Source organism: Erinaceus europaeus, chromosome 14 (genome assembly GCF_950295315.1).
Source record: "Erinaceus europaeus chromosome 14, mEriEur2.1, whole genome shotgun sequence".
In the NCBI taxonomy this organism is placed as follows: Eukaryota; Metazoa; Chordata; class Mammalia; order Eulipotyphla; family Erinaceidae; genus Erinaceus; species Erinaceus europaeus.
The window spans coordinates 10,820,666-10,838,997 of record NC_080175.1 but is presented as its reverse complement, the minus strand read 5'-3'; the positions used below and the strand labels follow the sequence as shown (position 1 = coordinate 10,838,997).

The 18,332-nt window shown below is 43.2% G+C and overlaps 1 protein-coding gene and 1 non-coding gene across 4 annotated transcripts in view; one reads left to right on the top strand and one right to left on the bottom strand.

Moving 5' to 3' along the window:
- The window catches only part of ENO4 (enolase 4), a 32,202-nt gene that overhangs the window by 8,018 nt on the left and 5,852 nt on the right, over nt 1-18,332 (top strand). For 2 of the 3 annotated variants that reach the window (XM_007518477.3, XM_060171218.1), the window contains exons 3-11: nt 116-306; nt 1,663-1,799; nt 5,447-5,616; nt 5,730-5,861; nt 7,673-7,726; nt 10,570-10,626; nt 12,031-12,198; nt 14,437-14,562; nt 16,389-16,584. In XM_007518477.3, coding sequence (XP_007518539.2) covers nt 116-306; nt 1,663-1,799; nt 5,447-5,616; nt 5,730-5,861; nt 7,673-7,726; nt 10,570-10,626; nt 12,031-12,198; nt 14,437-14,562; nt 16,389-16,584 — 1,231 coding nt within the window. The remainder of the gene's footprint in view (nt 1-115; nt 307-1,662; nt 1,800-5,446; nt 5,617-5,729; nt 5,862-7,672; nt 7,727-10,569; nt 10,627-12,030; nt 12,199-14,436; nt 14,563-16,388; nt 16,585-18,332) is intronic. The other variant, XR_009544637.1, reaches the window with a different exon arrangement.
- Nucleotides 7,136-7,207, bottom strand: TRNAQ-CUG (transfer RNA glutamine (anticodon CUG)). The gene has a single exon. It is a non-coding gene; the product is annotated as a tRNA-Gln (tRNA).

Below are 18,332 nucleotides of genomic sequence, written 5' to 3'. Positions count from 1 at the left end.
CTCATTTTCCCTTTGAAATAGGTGTTAAAATATCACTCGCATTAAAAGACTAGGTTCATTCCCTTACCTCTTTTCAGTGAGAGGGAAAATGTAGGCCACGTTTTGCTGTTTTCAGAGCATCTGCTCCACGGTGATCTCCACTCACTTCGAAGTCCCAGAGAACCCTTTGCCAGAGCTCCTGGAGGCAGAGGAAGTGGAACGGTTGAATGCAGTCAGCACGGCTGTGCAGTGGGTCAATGGGGCCATAACTGAGCAGCTGCAGGGACTGGATCCCTCCAATCAAGTGGAGGTGGATCATGTGCTCAGGTAACTTCCCCCACTGAGAGCAGAGTGTCAGTGTAAGCACAGGGCTTCTCACTCCACCTACCACGCAGGCAGGCCATGCACATCCATCCGGTACAGTTGGGAAATCCATATGTTAAGGCCAGTGGAGAGCTCATCTGGTAGAGCACACACCTTACCATGGGGAGACCCTGAGTTCAAGTCCTGGCACCACCTATGAGCACCATGAACAGCACTAGTGGAGCCCCATGCATGGGGTGATGCTGTGGTGTCTCTCTCTTTCTCTCAAAAGAAAAAATAGAATCCTGGGTCAGAGAGGTCACTCAGAGGTGATACCACACATCATGCCATGCCAGATATTATATTTGTTACATATCATGCATGCTTTATATGATATAGTTATATATTACATATTGTATATAGTGCATATATTATATATTTTGTATATAGATATATATGTTTTCCTTTTATCCCTTTATTGCAGGGGGGCTTAGTGGCTTATAGTACATTTGTTGACACATGGGTATAATTTCTCATCCCCACCATGAGAGGTTTATGCAAAACACTCTTTCTTACTCTTCAACTTAGGCTCATGCCACCATCATGCACCCGGACCCCAGAGCCCCCTTCCCAATCCTCTCCATGTCCCCACTCCCACATATCTTCACCAAAGAAGAGATATTTAAGGGCCAGAAAAACATATGACCAAAAAAAAAAAAAAAAAAAAAAAGCTCAGTGTCATTGGCTATCAGAGAAACGCAAATGAAGATGGTAACAACAAATGCTGGAGAAGTTGCAGGGGTAAAGAAACCCTCCCACACAGCTGGTGGGACTGCAAATGGGTTCATCATCTGTGGAGAACACTTAGAAGAAAATTCACAATACCAGATCTATTTTGAAAGAGCCTATATTGAAGCCACAAAACTGAGCATGACAGGCTGACTTCCACACCCTTTGCTGAAACTATTTTCATGCATAGAGCTACCCTAATATCATTAAAAAATTTTTTTCAGACAAAAAAGAATCCAGATATGTGCTTTCCTTCTCCCTACCTCTGCTGACCATTTATTCAAAGAGAAAATCCAGTATTCCTTAAATAAATCAAAACTCCAAATTTTACTTTATAAATAGAAACAGAAATCAAAGAGCTTTAAGATGAGTACCTAAACACTTTAGGCATTTATTTCCAGGCCAAAATTCTTGAACTCAGTTTTATACCACTATCACTATTTAGGGGCCTTGGAAATTGAAGCTGATTTGTTCTGAAGTAGCTAATTAATTACCAGAAAATATATTGGTATCTACACTACAATATAACCCAGACTGCAAGTGAAATTCCAAAACAATTCTATTGTAAAATCCCATTTTGTTGCTATTAAGGACTTTCTTTGAAACTAAACTACAAGAAGATAAGGAGAGAAGAGAACTGGAACAGAACCTGGAAGAATCAACAGCGTTTGCACCCTCACCACCACCACCTCCTGTGCCTCCAGTCAAAAAGAAAGGACAAAAGACAGGTTGGTGGCTGACCTTGCAGAACCCTCAGTAACAAATGCGGGAGCAAGAAGGACGGTAGCTCCGACTCCCTCTCCCAGTCAGAGTCTCTCTTCTGCAGACCTGGGGGGTCAGGCAGGGGAGCTCCCACAAGGTGCCAGCCACATCACTTCCTTGCCTGACTTTACTGTGCTGGGCTGGGAGGGTGTTTACCTGTCCCATGTTCCATTTTACTTTGAAGGATCACAATATTTCTCCCCCGGAGGTGAGCACTTATTAAAAAGCAATGAGCAATGGCACAGTGGAGGATGTGGGAAGTGGCCTGGAAGACTTTCAGCAATACCTCTGGGTCCCCACTAGTTCTTCAATATGGCATCCCAGGGGGCAGGAGGTGGACCACCGATAAAGCACATGCCTTAGCATATGAAGTTATGCGCCTGAGCCCCAACACTACATAGGAGCACCAGGGACAGCACCAAAGGGAACTCCATGGGCTGTGGAGTAGTGCTTTCTAGAAGTACTAAGTTAAGTAGTACTCTCTAGAAAAGTTAGAAACATTAAATCCTAGAGTCTTTATTATAGTCAAGAACTACTAGAAAGGAACCTTTCATCAATATTTGTCCCTCCAGGAAGGAAGGATTCTCTGGTAGAGAAACCTATTTTAATTGCTCATTCTCATTCTCATCCCCTCTCTCTCTCTCTCTCTCTCTCTCTCTCTCTCTATTTATTATTGGATAGAGATAGAGAAAAATTGAGAGGGAGAGAAGAAGAGAGAGAAGGAGAGATACATCGAGACACCTGCAGACCTGCTTCACCACTCATGTTTTCCCTCTGCAGGTGAGGACCAGTGGCCTGAACCTGGGTCCTTGTGCACTGCAACATGTGTGCTTAGCCAGGCGTGCCACCACCTGGCCTCTCTCTCTCTCTCTCTTTCTTTGTACACAGAAGTTTTCAAAATGTGGACTGTGGAAGCCACTTAGTGGTAATCACATGTGTGATGCATTCCCCAGAGCCTTATTAAAGTGAAAATCCGGGAGTTGGGCGGTAGCACAACGGGTTAAACACACATGGCGCAAAGAACAAGGACCGGCGTAAGGATCCCAGTTCGAGCCCCCGGCTCCCCACCTGTAGGTGAGTCGTTTCACAAGTGGTGAAGCAGGTCTGCAGGTGTCTTCCCTCCTTTCTCCATTTCTCTCTGTCCTATCCAACAATGACAACAACAACAACAGTAACTACAACAACAATAAAAAAACAACAAGGGCAACAAAAGGGAAAAATAAACAAATAAAATATAAAATTTAAAAAAGAAAGTATAAAGCCCCTTTATATTTTAAAGATTAATGGGGAGGCCAGGTGTGACACACTGGGTTAAGCACACATAGTAAGAAGCACAAGGACCCACTCAAGGATCCTGGTTCGAGCCCCTGGCTGTCTTCCTGTATGTGGGGGGGGGGGGTCACTTCACAAGAAGTGAAGCAGGTCTGCAAGTATATTTCTTTCTCTTTCTCTCTTACTTTCTGTCTCACCCTCCTCTTTCAATTTCTCTCAGTCCTATCAAAAAATTTTTTTTGAAAAACATGGCCATAGGAGCAGTGGATTTGTAGTGTAGACACTGAGCCCCAGTGATAACACTGGAGGCAAAAAAGAAAGGATTAATGGATAACCAATATTTCCTCAGTTCTATATCACATATTAGTAAAATTGTTTTCTTTGGGAAATTTTGCTATTTTCAAGCAAAAAAACCAAAGTCATCACTGTCCTTTTGTTCCATGCAACTTGCAACATGTTGCTGACCTCAGCCTCTCTAGTATATGGACTCTTCAGCTACTAGTAAAACTGTCATGGCCCTTTGTATATTTGTCCAACTAGGACATGTTCTCAAAGTAACAATGTCAAGCCCAGCATAACCCCAGGCACAGACTAAGTCTCTATTGAATAAAGAAGGACTAAAACCAAGAAGGATCAAGGAGAACGTGGATTTAAGTTCTTTTGTCTTGTAGTGTCAGATACTCAGGCCCTGAGATGGGAAAGGGAAAAAAAAAAAAAAAAAAAAAACCCTACATAGATGGATCTCTAGAGACTGTGGAGATGGCCACTACTGCTTATTGGCTGGCACCATCAGTGGGTATTTGTTTGGTGCTTACTTTGGATAGTTAGAAGCTGGAACCTGACAGAAGGAAATGAGTGTAGAAGATGGTAATTTGGAAAACATATATTATCTTCTCTCAGGTGCTTAGTTATCATACCTTCCTGGCCTATCTTACTTACCTACTTGTGCAATTCAGTTAGTTATGGGGAAGGAGAAACATGTGATTTGTGATAGATTCTATGGCAACCAATCCAACTGAGGACCACAGAAGAAGGATAAGAACTTCAGGTGGGGGGAGTCAGGTGGTAGCACAGCAAGGACCCGGCGTAAGGATCCCAGTTCGAGCCCCCGGCTCCCCACCTGCAGGGGAGTCATTTCACAGGCGGTGAAGCAAGTCTGCAGGTGTCTTTCTCTCCCTCTCCCTGTCTTCCCCTCCTCTCTCCATTTCTCTCTGTCCTGTCCAACAACAATGACATCAATAACAACAATATAAGAACAAGGGCAACAAAATGGAAAATAAATATTTTTTAAAAAGAAATTCTTAAAAAAACAAGAACTTCGGGTGAATGGGGGTATCTAGAAAGCACGTCTAGTAGGACCAGGCACGGGGTGAATAGAAAGATAACTAGGTGGGGACACATATGAAGTGATAAATGTTCAACAGAAAGTTATATATGTTGACGGGACATGCAAAACAGAATCTTTGGAATGAAAATACTCTCCAAATCTCTTCTATATTTACAGTCGGTTTGATATTGGGCACGTCTTTAACTTCTCTAAGCCCCGATTTACGTATATGTGAATCCAGGAAAACAACATATACATCATATGATTGTTAAAGAATTTAATAGTGAATGTCCTGAAATACCACAGAGGGCAAAACCGTGACTAAGAATTCTTTGAGCTTTAGGGAGTAAGAAATGAAATCCAACAAAACTTCCTGGGGGTTGAGGAGGAGACTGACATTCCCAGCCTCAGTTTGCACCCCTTCCTTTTTGCTGTAACTGAAGCATTAAACCAAGGAGTTTGGGGGCGGGGGTAGGAGGTGGCATGCCCAGTTGCATGTTACCATGCACAAGGACCCAGGTTCCAGTCCCCACTCCCCACCTGCAGGGGCCACTTCATGAGTGGTGAAGCAGGTTTGTCTGTCTTTCTCCTTCCCTATCTCCCCCTCAATTCCTCTCTGTCCTATTGAAAAAAGAAAAAAGAAAAAGCCACCAGCATCAGTGGATTCATAGTGTCAACACTAAGCCAGAGAGATAATCCTGGTGGCAATTAAAAAAATATCATAAAGTCTTATTTAAAATTATTTTAATTATCTATGTTTATTTCTGGATAGAGACAGTCACAAATTAAGAAGGGAGGGGGAGATAGAGAAGGAGAGAGCCAGACACCTATAGCAAGGCTTCACCACTTGCAAAGCTTTCCCCCTGCAGGTGGGGATTGGGGGTTCAAACCTGGGTCCCTACACACTGTAACTTGTGCGTTCAACCAGGTGTGCCACCACCCAGCCCTGATCATAGTCTTATTATAGTCAAGACCTACTAGAAAGGAGTCTCTTACCAATATTTTTCCCTCCAGGCAGGAAGGATTCTCTGCTAGAGAAACCTATTGTACCTGCAGAACCTCCTGAACCCGTGCTCTGGGGCAGCATGGCCATTGGGGCAGTGTCACTAGCCATTGCCAAAACCAGTGCCCTGCTGACCAACATTCCTCTCTACCTAAATATGGCATTATTGAAACACCACCAGGTTGGTATCTAGCATATTCTATGGCAGAGAACCATGGGCCTCTCCATACCAATAAGCCCCATTTCTGCTTTTTCTTCTTGATCTCTTCTCCCTACCTTCCCCCTCCCTTTCAGGATCAGCCCACAAAGCTAATTCTGCCTTTGCTGATGGCCACTCTGGTCAGTTGTGGGAAATCATCGCCTGGGAAGCTGAATTTAATGAAAGAAGTGATCTGCATACCCCATCCAGGATTATCAGCCAAACAAGTACCTTTATATTATTACAGACTACACATATGTGCTTCACCATTGATGAGCTCTTAGTGTAGTTCCCCAGGTTCTGTGATACGGGAGGTGGGGAGGGATTAAATACAAATCGAGAACAGAATTATTTTAGGGCCAGTGAATTCACCTACTGGCTATTATGCTGCTTTGCCATGTGCATGACTCAGGTTCAAACCTGGCCCCCACCACATTGGAGGACACTGCAGTGCTGTGGCCTCTTTCACTTTCTATCTGCCTCTCTGCCTCTTCTGTCTCCATCTTAAAGGAGGAGGAAGAAGAGGAGGAGGAGGAGGAGAATTTTGGAAAGTCAGGAGAAGGGGGGAAGCAAGTTGTGTTCTGAGACTGAAATGAACACATTTCAATCTCCTTGGAGCTCTGGTTCACTACTCAGTGCTGTATGCCCATGATGCACAGAGAGCTGGGAGAGTAAGTATGTAGACCTTGGCAGTTATTCAGGGAGTGGAGGTAGCTGGCTTTCTTTACTGTTTTGTGGCAGGACTGGGAGGAAACTGGTACTTTCCTAGCGGCCTAATCTGTTAATCAGGAATTCCATTAGCTAGCAGGCTACTTTGCCTATGTAGGAAACGTGGGATGAAGGGGTTCTGAGTCACATCTTTTCTACTCTATGGTGTCCTATTAATTCCTTAATGACATGGATAAGTCAGTATCCCTCTTTCTGTCTCCTATCAGTGAGACTCTAGTGTGTCCTAGAGTGAATGTTTTCAGAACACAGTGCACGAAGCTGTCTCCTCTTTGGTAATAAATTGATATTTTATCAAAGCTAATGAAAACCACTTGTAAAAACAAAATTTCAAAATGACTTCTTTGTGATAAATGCTTTTCTAAGTAGAATAATCATTACCACACAATTTGTCAACTGTGAAGAGTAGTATTTAGAACTGACTCAACATCTGTCAGTTCCTGTTCAGATCCTTGTTGCCAGCACCTCTCTCTATTTTTTAAAATATTTATTCCCTTTTGTTGCCATTGTTGTTGTTTATTATTGTTATTGTAGTTATTATTGTTGTTGTTGATGTCATCATTGTTGGATAGGTCAGAGAGAAATGGAGAGAGGAGGGGAAGACAGAGAGGGGGGAGAGAAAGATAGACACCTGCAGACCTGCTTCACCGCCTGTGAAGTGATCCCCCCTGCAGGTGGGGAGCCGGGGGCTCGAACCAGCATCCTTACACTGGTCCCTGTGCTTTGCGTCACGTGTGCTTAACTCACTGCGCTACCTCCCGACTCCCAAACTATAAGGTTCCACTGAGATTTGAACTCAGATCACTGGATTCAGAGTCCAGAGTGCTAACCATTACACCATAGAACCTATTTTTAGCACTTTCTTTTAATTAGTATCCATTGTGCTACTCAGATGCCAGAAGTTTGGGGCGTAGCTTTATCTGTCTGCAGATGCAGATCTTACCCTCATCAAAACATGCCCTTTGGCTTTTTATGTGACAGCGACTTTATACTCGTTTAAACACTGTAACACAGAATCCTTGGTGACCTGTGATTGAATTGCAGAAGGTTGGTTGAGAGACAAAAATAAAAGAGTGACTGAAGGTGGCTTAATCCAACCAGTTGGTTCTGAACAATGAAGATACTGAGGAAAAGCCTCTCATTTCTATCAGCCAAATGCAAACGAGAGCTGATAATCTTTGCTTAGTAAACAGGATGCCTTACCAGAGACCCTCCAAATGTTCTGATTGGAAATCGTAATGTGGGTTGTAAGTGTTCATAATAAAATTCTCTAGAGTACAATTATAGAAGTTTCTTACTGTTCTACTTACAGGGTGTGGAGATGCTTCTGGAAATCCAGAAACACATTAACAGAACAATTGAGCAGGTATGTAAAGACCATCTTTGATATCTAGTTAGTGGTGCTTTTAGGCTTTCTAATGTCTAACCTACAGACCATTATGGAATTAAATCAAAGATGACTTCTTCCTTAATAGACAGGAAGCAAAGAGCTCTTTAGAAATAGTATGAGTTTTTCAGGAAACTTGCTTAGGAAGCAGTAGCTTGTCCTAGTATCGATAGGGACTGAGATCTAATGGTAAACATGAAGAAAGACTCCTGTGCTGCCTTGAGGCCACAGTTCCTAACTGCAGTGGGTGAGTGGGGCAGCTGAGACCTACAACTGCCATTTGAGCAGAGTTGCTTTTTTTTTCTTTTTTTTTTCCCACCAGGATTATTGCTCACACTGGGTGCCTACACTAAACATCCACCACCTCTGACAGCCACTTCCCCCCCCCCTTTTTGAGGGGGGTCTTTATTTGATAGGACAGACAGAAATTGAGAAAGGGAAGGATATGAATATATCTATGGAGAGAGAGAGAGAGAAAGAGAGAGGGAGAGAGAGACACCTGCAGAGCTGTGTCACTGCTTGTGAAGTGGCCTTCCTGCAGGTAGAGAGTGGGGGCTTGAACCTGAGTTCTTTCTCATGGTAACATGTGTGCTTAACCATCTGTGCCATAGCCCAGCCCCTAAGCAGAACTGTTCTAAGTATCACCCTGGAAGTGCTTTCTAGGAGGTCAACTCGGTTTGGGGTGATCCACCTGCAGAGACCTCATTTTGGCGAGGTTAAAACCCTCACCTTCCACTCTGCTTTGCCTTGGATCAGCAGCATGACCTGGGGTCAGTTTCAAAACCCCTCTGCTTCTGGTTCCTCATCCCTAAAATAGGTGTGATATCCACCCAGCCCTGGGAGAGCCCACACCTGGGCACCAGCTCAGAATAAAGGCCGGCACAGCAGAGAGTAATTCCTATCCCCGACTGTTGTCCGAGCAGGTCCAGGAAATCCAGCTTAGTGCTGGCAAATTTAGGCTCATTGTGGTCTCTGCAGTCACCCTGACTTTCAGGTGGTTTTTTGTTGTTGTTGTTGTTGTTTGTTTGTTTTTGTTTTAATTTATTTTCCAGTGATGCAAATGGTTCTCAAATGTTCTGTGAAAATCCAAATACTGGTAGAGCTAGTCACATGCCCCTGCTGCAAGCCACCCCCACTTCCCATCAGGGACTCCACCCTGAGTCCCTATCCCTTCTCTCGAGGGACTTCTGTTTAGTGTGGCCTTCTTGCCTTTCTTTTGTATTTTATACACACAGGCAGATGCAGGAGTATCTCATGTGTCTGAGGCTTAAGGTAGTATGAAAGTTCTGCACAAATCACATTGCCTATTACCTTGTTCCTTTGCCCTATTTGTTTTAGTGTTCACCTCTTACTGACATCTATGTAATAAAGGCTTTTTTTTTGCTACTATAATAGTCTTTTATGTAACAAAGGCCTTAATCCTCTCTATACACTGTACATGCTTTCCATTGACGTGTTAGCTACATTTTAACTATATCTTAAAAGTTTTTAAAGGTTCACTTTTTTAAATTCATGTCATGGAATAACTCTTCAGATATGGGAGAGAAAGTGAAGCCAGAGCACATGCAGTACTTGCAGCACTGGGGATTAAACCAGGAGCCCCAGCGATGCAAGTTCCTGTGCTCTACCAGCTTAACCACTTCCCTGAACACCCTTCTTGTTAAATTTTGATGTCATAAATCTGCATTTTTTTCACTGTTTTTTTTTTTTTTTTTGGTCACCAGACCTTTTTTTCTTTTCTTTTTTCTTTTCTTTTTCTTTCCACACACAGCTTTATCACTCTCTGCAAACACATGCACTTGAATGTGAATCATGCTGATTCTTAACAAGTATGCCTCAGCTCATAGAGCCAGAAAATGTTGGGTAGTGAAGTGTATCTTTCGGTGGCTGGAGAAGTAATTTAATTAACTCAATTGAGTGCCTGAGATTCCTGGTTCAATTCCCAGCACCACATGTATCAAAGTGGTCTTCTGGTTTTTCTTGCTCTTGATTTCTCTCTCTCTCTCCTTCTCTCTCCTCTCTCTCCCTCTCCCTCTCTGTTTCTCTCTCTCTCTGTGTCTCATGTGATTCTCTCTCTCTCTCTCTCTCTCTCTCTCTCTCTCTCTCACACACACACACACACACACACACACACACACACACACACACACATTTTTTAATGTATCTTTTCAAAGACCAACTCTCTGATAGCAGCATGCTGCTGATACTCAAAAATGTGGAGAGCATCTCCTTGCTGTTAATTTCAAATGACATTATACACCCAGACTCACCTGATTTAATCATCTTTGTCTGCTTTGGAAAGTCATATCCAGCCTGCAGAAGAATTCGGACTCTGTGTCCTCCTGTATAAAGGAGCTCCACACACAGCCCTTCAGAACACGTGGGTCGCCTTTATATGAGCAGAAATGTAGTAGTCAACATAACTGGAGGCAGAATATAGAATAAACTGCAGAAAGTCTGTGCCAGAATTCAAGAGAGTTGGGGGTAGGGAGGGGGGTAAAAGTCTCAGCCAGCTAGGTGGGTCAGCAGTAAAGTACAGGACTTGCAAGCAAGAGGTTTTGAGTTTGACCCCAAGAGGGATGCCCTGGCCCTCCCACTCTCTCACAATACATCTTTAAAAGTAGACAGTTTCTAGAATGGTGTGTGTGTTGGGGGGGGGGTAGGGAGAGGGCGAGGGAGGTATTTTGATTGATTGATTGATTCATTCAGCATGACTGGCTTGACCCCAGAGCAGAGGACAGGCCAGAGGACCCGGAGTTCTCTGCTGCCACAAATAGGCCTGGAAATCCTGAGTGATTTATCTTTTATCTTCTGTCCCACAGCCCCCTCCTCTAAAAGCAGAGACCAAAAAAGGACTTAATGGAAGCAAAAGAGGCCAAGTAAGTTTATTCACTGAGCACACTGCTGTGTGACACAGTCTACTGATAGGAGCCTGCCACTGTCCTTTCTCACAGCCACTTGGCTCCAGAATGCAAGCTGACACAATAAAATCGTACTGTGATCCACTCCAGCAGCACAAACCCAGGAATGCCATTCTGGGTATCCCTCCAGAGCTGGTATATCATCTGTTCCTGCTTCTCTGGCAGCAGGCCACCTGGCCATCACTGTCACAGATGCTGGAACAACTGAGTGACAGGATTATACTTACTACCCTGTAGGTGAAATATTTGGGAGGTTGAAACTGGTTGGTAACTAGCTCAGGGCACAGAGGATGTGTAGATTTTAATTTTCCTTCTATCAAAGAGAGAGAGGAAAAGGCAGAAAAGATACCGCCAGTCTCCTTAGCCGTTCCCTCCAAAGCACCATTTCAGACGCCCCATCGCTAGGATACAGAGCCTCGCTCAAGAGTCAAGCAGAGATTTCCTCGTGAAAATTGGCCACATGACTTCAAGGGCTTCAGGAGGTCAAATGCACTTGACTAGTCAATACCTTTGGTGATTTCAGGGTGCTGGGTGAGATACAGCAACTCCTCAGTGCTGGTCACAGGTTCTTAGAAACTTGGGATCTAGGTGAAACAAAATATAACACAAGCAGACACTTGAATAAAATTGTTTCTTCCAGCTTGGACCAGGATTGTGCTTTTTTTAAAATTATTTTATTCATTTTATTTTTGAGAGAGATGCAGAGAGAGAAAGACACAGCGAGAAACACCAGAGCACTGCTTAGCTCTGGCTTATGGTGGTGCGGGGGATTGAACCTGGGACTTTGGAACCTCAGGCATGACAGTCTCTTTGCATAACCATTATGCTATCTACCCCCGCCCAGGATTGTGCTTTTTTAAATATATTTTTCCCATTGATGTTATAAAATGAAACTGCATGAAACAATGATATTTAAATACCTGCTGTGCACCTGTTCTATGTCTAAATTTTCAATAATAAAGAATCACCCATAAGAAGCCTAGAGATAACCCAAGAAGGATAAGGCTGTGCACAGGTGCAGTACAGAATGCCTAAAGCCTGCAGTCACTCCCTTGCCCTAGTGCTGCCGACCTCAGAACCAGCAAATGGGCCAGGGGGCTGGACAAGGAAGGAGAAGGCTTGGTAAAGGGGAAAACCATATGTTCTCTCACAAGATCAGTAGAGGAAACTAGTGAGTAAATATAACAACAAGTAAACTACTGGATAGCTTTAAGTGCCTACGGAGAAACGGGACTTGTAGGGACTTGTAGGACCTCACCCTGGAGCATTGTGTCTGGTTATATAAACTGTGTTTACCATAGAAGCACCAAGAACCTGAATGTGCCCTCTGTTTACCTGCATGACTGTCATCTGGTCCTGTAGCAGCAGATCACTGGCAAGATGTCCCATCTTGGCTGCTTAATCATTAATTATGACACCATAGAGCAGCCGCTGCTCTTGATACAAGGAATCTGTGCCAACCTGGGGCTTGAGCTGGGAACAAATCTGTACCTCGCCATCAACTGTGCTGCCCATGAGTTAATGGACTATGTAAGTGTTCTTGTCTTTCCAGAATAGCACCTGTTCGTTGAGATGCCATTGCTTTAAAATGAGGACTCAGGGGGTCAGATTGTGGCTCGCCTGGTAGACAACACACATTACTGAGTTTGAGGCTCATGGCCCCAGTTTCTACTTGTGTGTGGGGAGTGGGGTGGGATGAGGCGGAAGCTTCCTGAGCAATGGGACAGGTCTGCAGATGTCTCCCTCTCTCTCTGTTTCTGACTCTGTTAAAAAGAAAGAAGAAAGAAAAGAAAATGGTCACCAGGAACGATGGAGTTGTGCAGGAATGGAGCCTTAGTGATACCACTAGTGGCAAATGAATAAACAGATAAAACTCAAACTCAATAGTTAGAGGCTTATCTGTATATTTTCTAAACAAATCTGTTTTTCTAAATTAATATGGTTTGAGAGGTCCAAATATAAATGGCATGAGAAAGTCAAGTTAGGTAATGCTGAGAGAATAACAGAGCTATGTATTTTTAAAAATAATACAAAATGTTATAATATTTATATGTAAACACTCAATAATAAAAATGATTAAAATTAGTTGCTTACATTTCAGTTGGGGAAACTTAAAATAATTTAACAAACTGGTATGTTCTACTGAATACACATAATCACTTAGTTGATACAAGTGGGTTTTGTCAAGCAAGGAAAGTGATTAGTTGGGGACTGAGTGGTGGAATACCTGGTTGAGTGCACATGTTACATAGTGCAAGGACTTGGGTTCGAGCCCCCAGCCCTCACCTGCAGGAGGAATGCTTTGTGAGTGGTGAAGCAGTGCTGCAGGTGTCTCTTTGTCACTCTCCCTCTCTACCATTCCCTTCCCTCTCAGTTTCAGACTGTCTCTATCCAATAAATAAATAAAGATAATAATTTTTTAAAAAGTGATTAGTTTTAATGGGAACTGAATAACCCCCTCAGGACAGTTCTCCCAAGTTTCTTCGCTTTTATAATTTAAAAAGTATGTATCACAAAACAAAAGAGTTATTAAAACCTGTGTGTGTATGGGGTTGGGGTATTCTCTTATCCAGTCAAGTCCTTCTCAGTAATGTCCACAACTTGGATGAGGTGGCCCGAGCATCACCAGGGAGAAATCACTTGGGGGCCATACAGCTTAGTTGTAGTTCTCAGTCCCATGGTTTAACATACTAACAATTAAGCTCTAGGCTTGGGAAACTGGCTTGTTAGGAAAGCTCTTAGAACCTCTCTGGTTTATACACGTACACTTCCCATTTTCTTTTTCTTTTTAATTATTTTCTTTGTATTGGCAGTCTGGGTGCTTTGTTCCGTAGAGAGGCTGGGCAGTGCACCTGCTAAGTGCATATATTACCATATATGAGGGTCTGGGTTCAACTCCCCCCACCCCCCGCACCCCAGCCTGCAGGAGGGATGCTTCACAAGTGGTGAAGCAGGTCTGTAGGTGTCTTTCTCTCTCTCTTCTTCCCTATCTCCTTCCCTCTCAATTTCTCTCTGTTGTATATAATTGAAGAAAAAAAAAAAAGATTCCAGTAGCAGTGGATTCATAGTGCAATAACATTGGTGGCAAAAAAAAAAAAAGTTGTTACCCTAGATCCTCTAGCCATATTTACTTGCTATGTTTAATGACTTGGGATGTCTTTCCAAATATGGAATGAATGAGGTCACATTCATAACTTTTAAGATAATGTTTCTACTATGTTTTGCTCCCTGAGAATGCATTGCAGTCACATAAATCACTTTACATTTTCAAATTGGTGTAGTGCTCAAAAAAATCTAACCCTGCTTTCAACTTTTAGAGTATGGTATATGGTAGGAGAAATCTGTTCTCTGTGAGTTAACAGAAGGCAAGGTCTAGTGTGTGGGCAGGTTTGTGTTGCTATTCTGTTTGTTGTTCTGAATTCATGTTATTTTCATTCTACTCAAACAGACAGCTTGAACCACATCCTAAACCCAAGTAGAAAATGATTCCCTTCTTCCTCTGTCCTTGGTTTTTGGAGCAATCAATTCTTCACCTGAACTCACTGAGAAGAGCTGTATGGGGTATCAAGGAGAATGATGGTCGATTTCCCCAAGTTAACATTTAATAGATTTCCCAAGTAAAATGCACAGATTTCTCATGTAAATGTGGCCCCCAAGGAGTGTTCACGGTCTTTTGCATGAAATCAACCTGAGTTGGAATCCTGCAGCAAGCATTTGAGGAGCTCACCATTTGTCTTTTATTTGTGTCATCTTCCCTAACTTTATCAGAGCAAGGGGAAGTATGAAGTGACGACGGGCATGCTGAAAAGTGCAGCGGAGATGGTTGACCTGTATGTGGATCTGATCAACAAGTTCCCTTCCATTATCGCCCTGATCGATCCATTCCGGAAGGAGGTAGGGAGAGTCCCCTGGAATTTGATAACAAAGACCTAAACCTCATTCATGTGGGTCTGTCATTCGAAATGGAAATGTGTTGCCACTTGGGTTGGGGCTGGGTTCCTTTATTTCGGCACTTATGAGAAAAGGCACTAAGCAAATGACTAGCAGAGACACCATTACATAGGAGTGTGCCTGTCTGCAGAATGAAAACGTGCTGTTCCCAAGCACAAGTACCTGCATGTTTACAAGCAGTCTAACTGATGGAAGCTGGACCTGCTGTGCTAGCTGGCGCTTCAATAGGTTAATCACATATCATTTTCAAGTGCTCATGGAAACAGGTCTTCAGCTAAGCCAAATGCTATTTTATCTAAATCCAGACACTACATATGCGTAAAGATAAAGCCATATTTAAAAAAAAAAAAGCTTTGAGGGATTGAGGCTTTTTGGTCTAGTCAAATGAATGCTTCTGACAAGAGCTGTTTATGTGCCATAGAAGATGGTCGTTCTTCATAGTAGATCCATAAGCTCCAAATTCTTGAATCTATGAAGCAGAAAAGCATCTGATCTATTGACTAGATAAACCAAACAGAGAGGCTCTTGGAGGCCATTCAGATACTAAAATTGGAGGTATAGGAAGAATGTTGAGTCTCATATGGAATCCCAAGGTCTTACATACTCCCCTCTTTCTTCCAACTGAGTTCAGCTCTTGAAGCTTCCTAAACCTGTCTTCTGGGACTAAACATGTAGTTATCACTACAGCTGTCTTTAATGTGGAACATGAACCCATGTGGCCCTACATCTTGCATGATGGCTGTGAAGACTTTGTCTATTATCATTTTTCTAAGAGTAAGCATTTCTTAAATGGTTCTCACCAATTAAAATAAATAAGGGTGTTGAGAATGAGGTCTTGAGTCTTTTTTAAAATTTTAAAAAATATCTTTATTTATTTATTCAATAGAGACAGCCAGAAATTGAGAGGGAAGGGAATGGTAGAGATGGGAGAGATACAGAGACACCTGCAACACTGCTTCAACACTTGCAAAGCTTTCCCCTTGCAGGTGAGGACTGGGGGCTCGAACCCAGGTCCTTGTGCATTGCGACATGTGCGCTCAACCAGGTTTGCCACTACCCAGCCCCAGGTCTTGAGTCTTTTCAGGTTCATTTCTTGAGATGTCAATTTAAAAAAATTATTATCTTTATTTATTTATTGGATATAGACAGACAGAAACTGAGAGGGGGGAAGAGAGGGAACGAGATAGAGAGTCACCTGCATCCCTGATTCACCACTTGTGAAGCATTTTCCCTGCAGGTGGGGACTGGGGGCTTGAATCCAGGTCCTTGCGCATTATAATGTGTGTGCTTCACCCAGTGCACCACCTCCTGGTCCAAAATGTCTGTTTTCTGGAAATAATAGTAACATTGTCCAACTGATCTTTTTTTTAAGTATTTAAAAAATTTATATTATCTTTATTTATTTATTGGAGACAGAAATTGAGAGGGAAGGAGGTGATAGGGAGAGAGAGATAGACACCTGCAACACTGCTTCATCACTCAGAAAGCTTTCCCCCCTGTAGGTGGGGCCTGGAGGCTTGAACCTGGGTCCTTGCACTGTGTAACATGTGCACCCAACCAGATGCACCATCACCTGGCCCCACCAACCAGTCTTTATCAGCATTATGGACAATAACCCAGTGGATGGGAACAGCCATTCTACAACTCCAGAATCAATCTGGGAAATAGTATTTAAGATGTATTAACATTTTATTGCAGTTGTTTCATGGTTGTATTCAATACATTTAACATATTGATTCTTAACAATCAATTCTTAAATATCTACCCAGGACCATGAACAGTGGGACAACATCTATAATGCTCTTGGTTCCCGGTGTCATATAATTGCAGGAACTGCTTCTAAAAGCATCTCTAAACTGCTAGAGGACGGAAACATCAGCAACCCCAAATCCAGTGGGCTTATCATAAAGCATACAAATCAGACTACAATGTCTAACCTGGTAGAGATAACCAATCTTGCAGAAAGTGAGTAAACGTATAGATTGGAAAGGATCAAATCATTTTTTTTTATGAGAGAGGTGGGGTCTGGGGAGGAGAGAAGGAGATTGAAAGAGAGAACCAGAGCATCCCTTTGACACATGTGATGCCTGGGATAGAACTCAGGACCTCATGCTCGAGGGTCCAATGCTTAATCTATTGCCCCATCTTTCAGGCTGCCTGGATCAAATCAACATAGGTAGATTAGACAAGAAACCCAAAATACGCAGTGAGTCAGTTCATCAAATGTCTGGAGTAGGGGCTGGGAAAAACGTTGTGGAGAGAGCACAGGGCTTACATGTTAAGTTCCCAGGTTCAATCCCTGGCACTGCATAAGCCAGAGCTGAGTGATACTCCGGCCTTTTATTCTGTTATAAAACCAATTTCTTAAGTAAGAAATAAATCTTGGAATGAAAAAAACATCCACCCTTCTGTGAAAGTTAGTGCTGGAAAACAAAATGCTGCTGGTTCATGCCATGGAATTCCAGTAATGGCCCAGTCCAAGAGGTCCTCCCTATAGTGTGAGGCCACTGTCCCAGTGCTGTCACGTGACACTACAGCTACCCTACCTGTCCACACAGGCTTGTTTCTTCAACTCTGTTTTACCATGCCGGGGTCTTTGAACATGCTGTTCTTCCTGCCTGAAAGGTTTTGCCCTGTGCCTCTGACTTCACTGAGTAGGGACCCTTTGGGTCTTCCTGCCTTAAAACCTTTCTAGCTAAAAAACAAAACAAAACAAAACAAAAAATAACAACCAACAAAAAAACCAAACTTTCTTGCTATACATTTCTTCTCTGACTTGCCCACCCTGATGTGGATGCTCTGAACCTTTTCTGTATTTACTACCTGTAGGAAGCTAGCCACAAAGACTTGTACAGCTTCCTTTCCTTTTTCCATTCCTTTCCTTCCCTTCTCATCCCTTCCTCTCCCCTCCCCCTTCCCGCTTCCTCCCTTCCTTCTTTCCTTCCTATCCTACCTTTTGTTTGTCATAGCTGGGGCTTCACACCTCTGTCTTTTCCAGTTGGAAAGAGGCAAAGAGACACACAGAGGAGAGAGACACACCATGGTACTGAAGCTTCCTTTAACGTGGGGGCAAGGTTCAAATCTGGATCTTGTGCATGGCAAAGCAGGTACACTATCCAAGCGAACTATCTTGCCAGCCCACTTTCTACAATTATTTATTTTCTGGTATCCTGAACTTGGCTGTACACCCTCAGGAGTTTCTGAGAGTCTTGTTCACTTAAGCACAATTCTTGAAACCTAAGTGGGTCTTGGGAAGCCGGTAGAAACTAGTCTTAGACGTGGAGCAGGACTCAGAGCCAGACAGGGTGGCAAGGATCTGGGTAGGTCCTTGAGGGTGGAATAAAATGCCTGTATCCCAGGGGCTGAGAGGTAGCTCACCAAGTAAAGCACATACTTGACCATGAACAAAGACCCTCGTTCTAGGCCCCCCACTCCCAGCATCACAGAGAACCATGCAAAGAGGTTGACTTCACTAGCAGTGAGTAGTATTGTGATCCTCATCTCTTTTGTTTTTCCCTTCCTCTCACCTTCTGTCTGTCTAGAAAAAGAAAGAAAGAAAGAGAGAGAGAAAGGGAGGGAGGGAGGGAGAGAGAGAGAGAAGAGTTCCCCAGGAAGATTGTGTAGGCTTGAAGCTCCAGCCAAGCCCTAGTGATAGTGATGATGATGATGATGACAGTAATTTCTCACAGCTGCTTTATATCCAGTCCACTCCA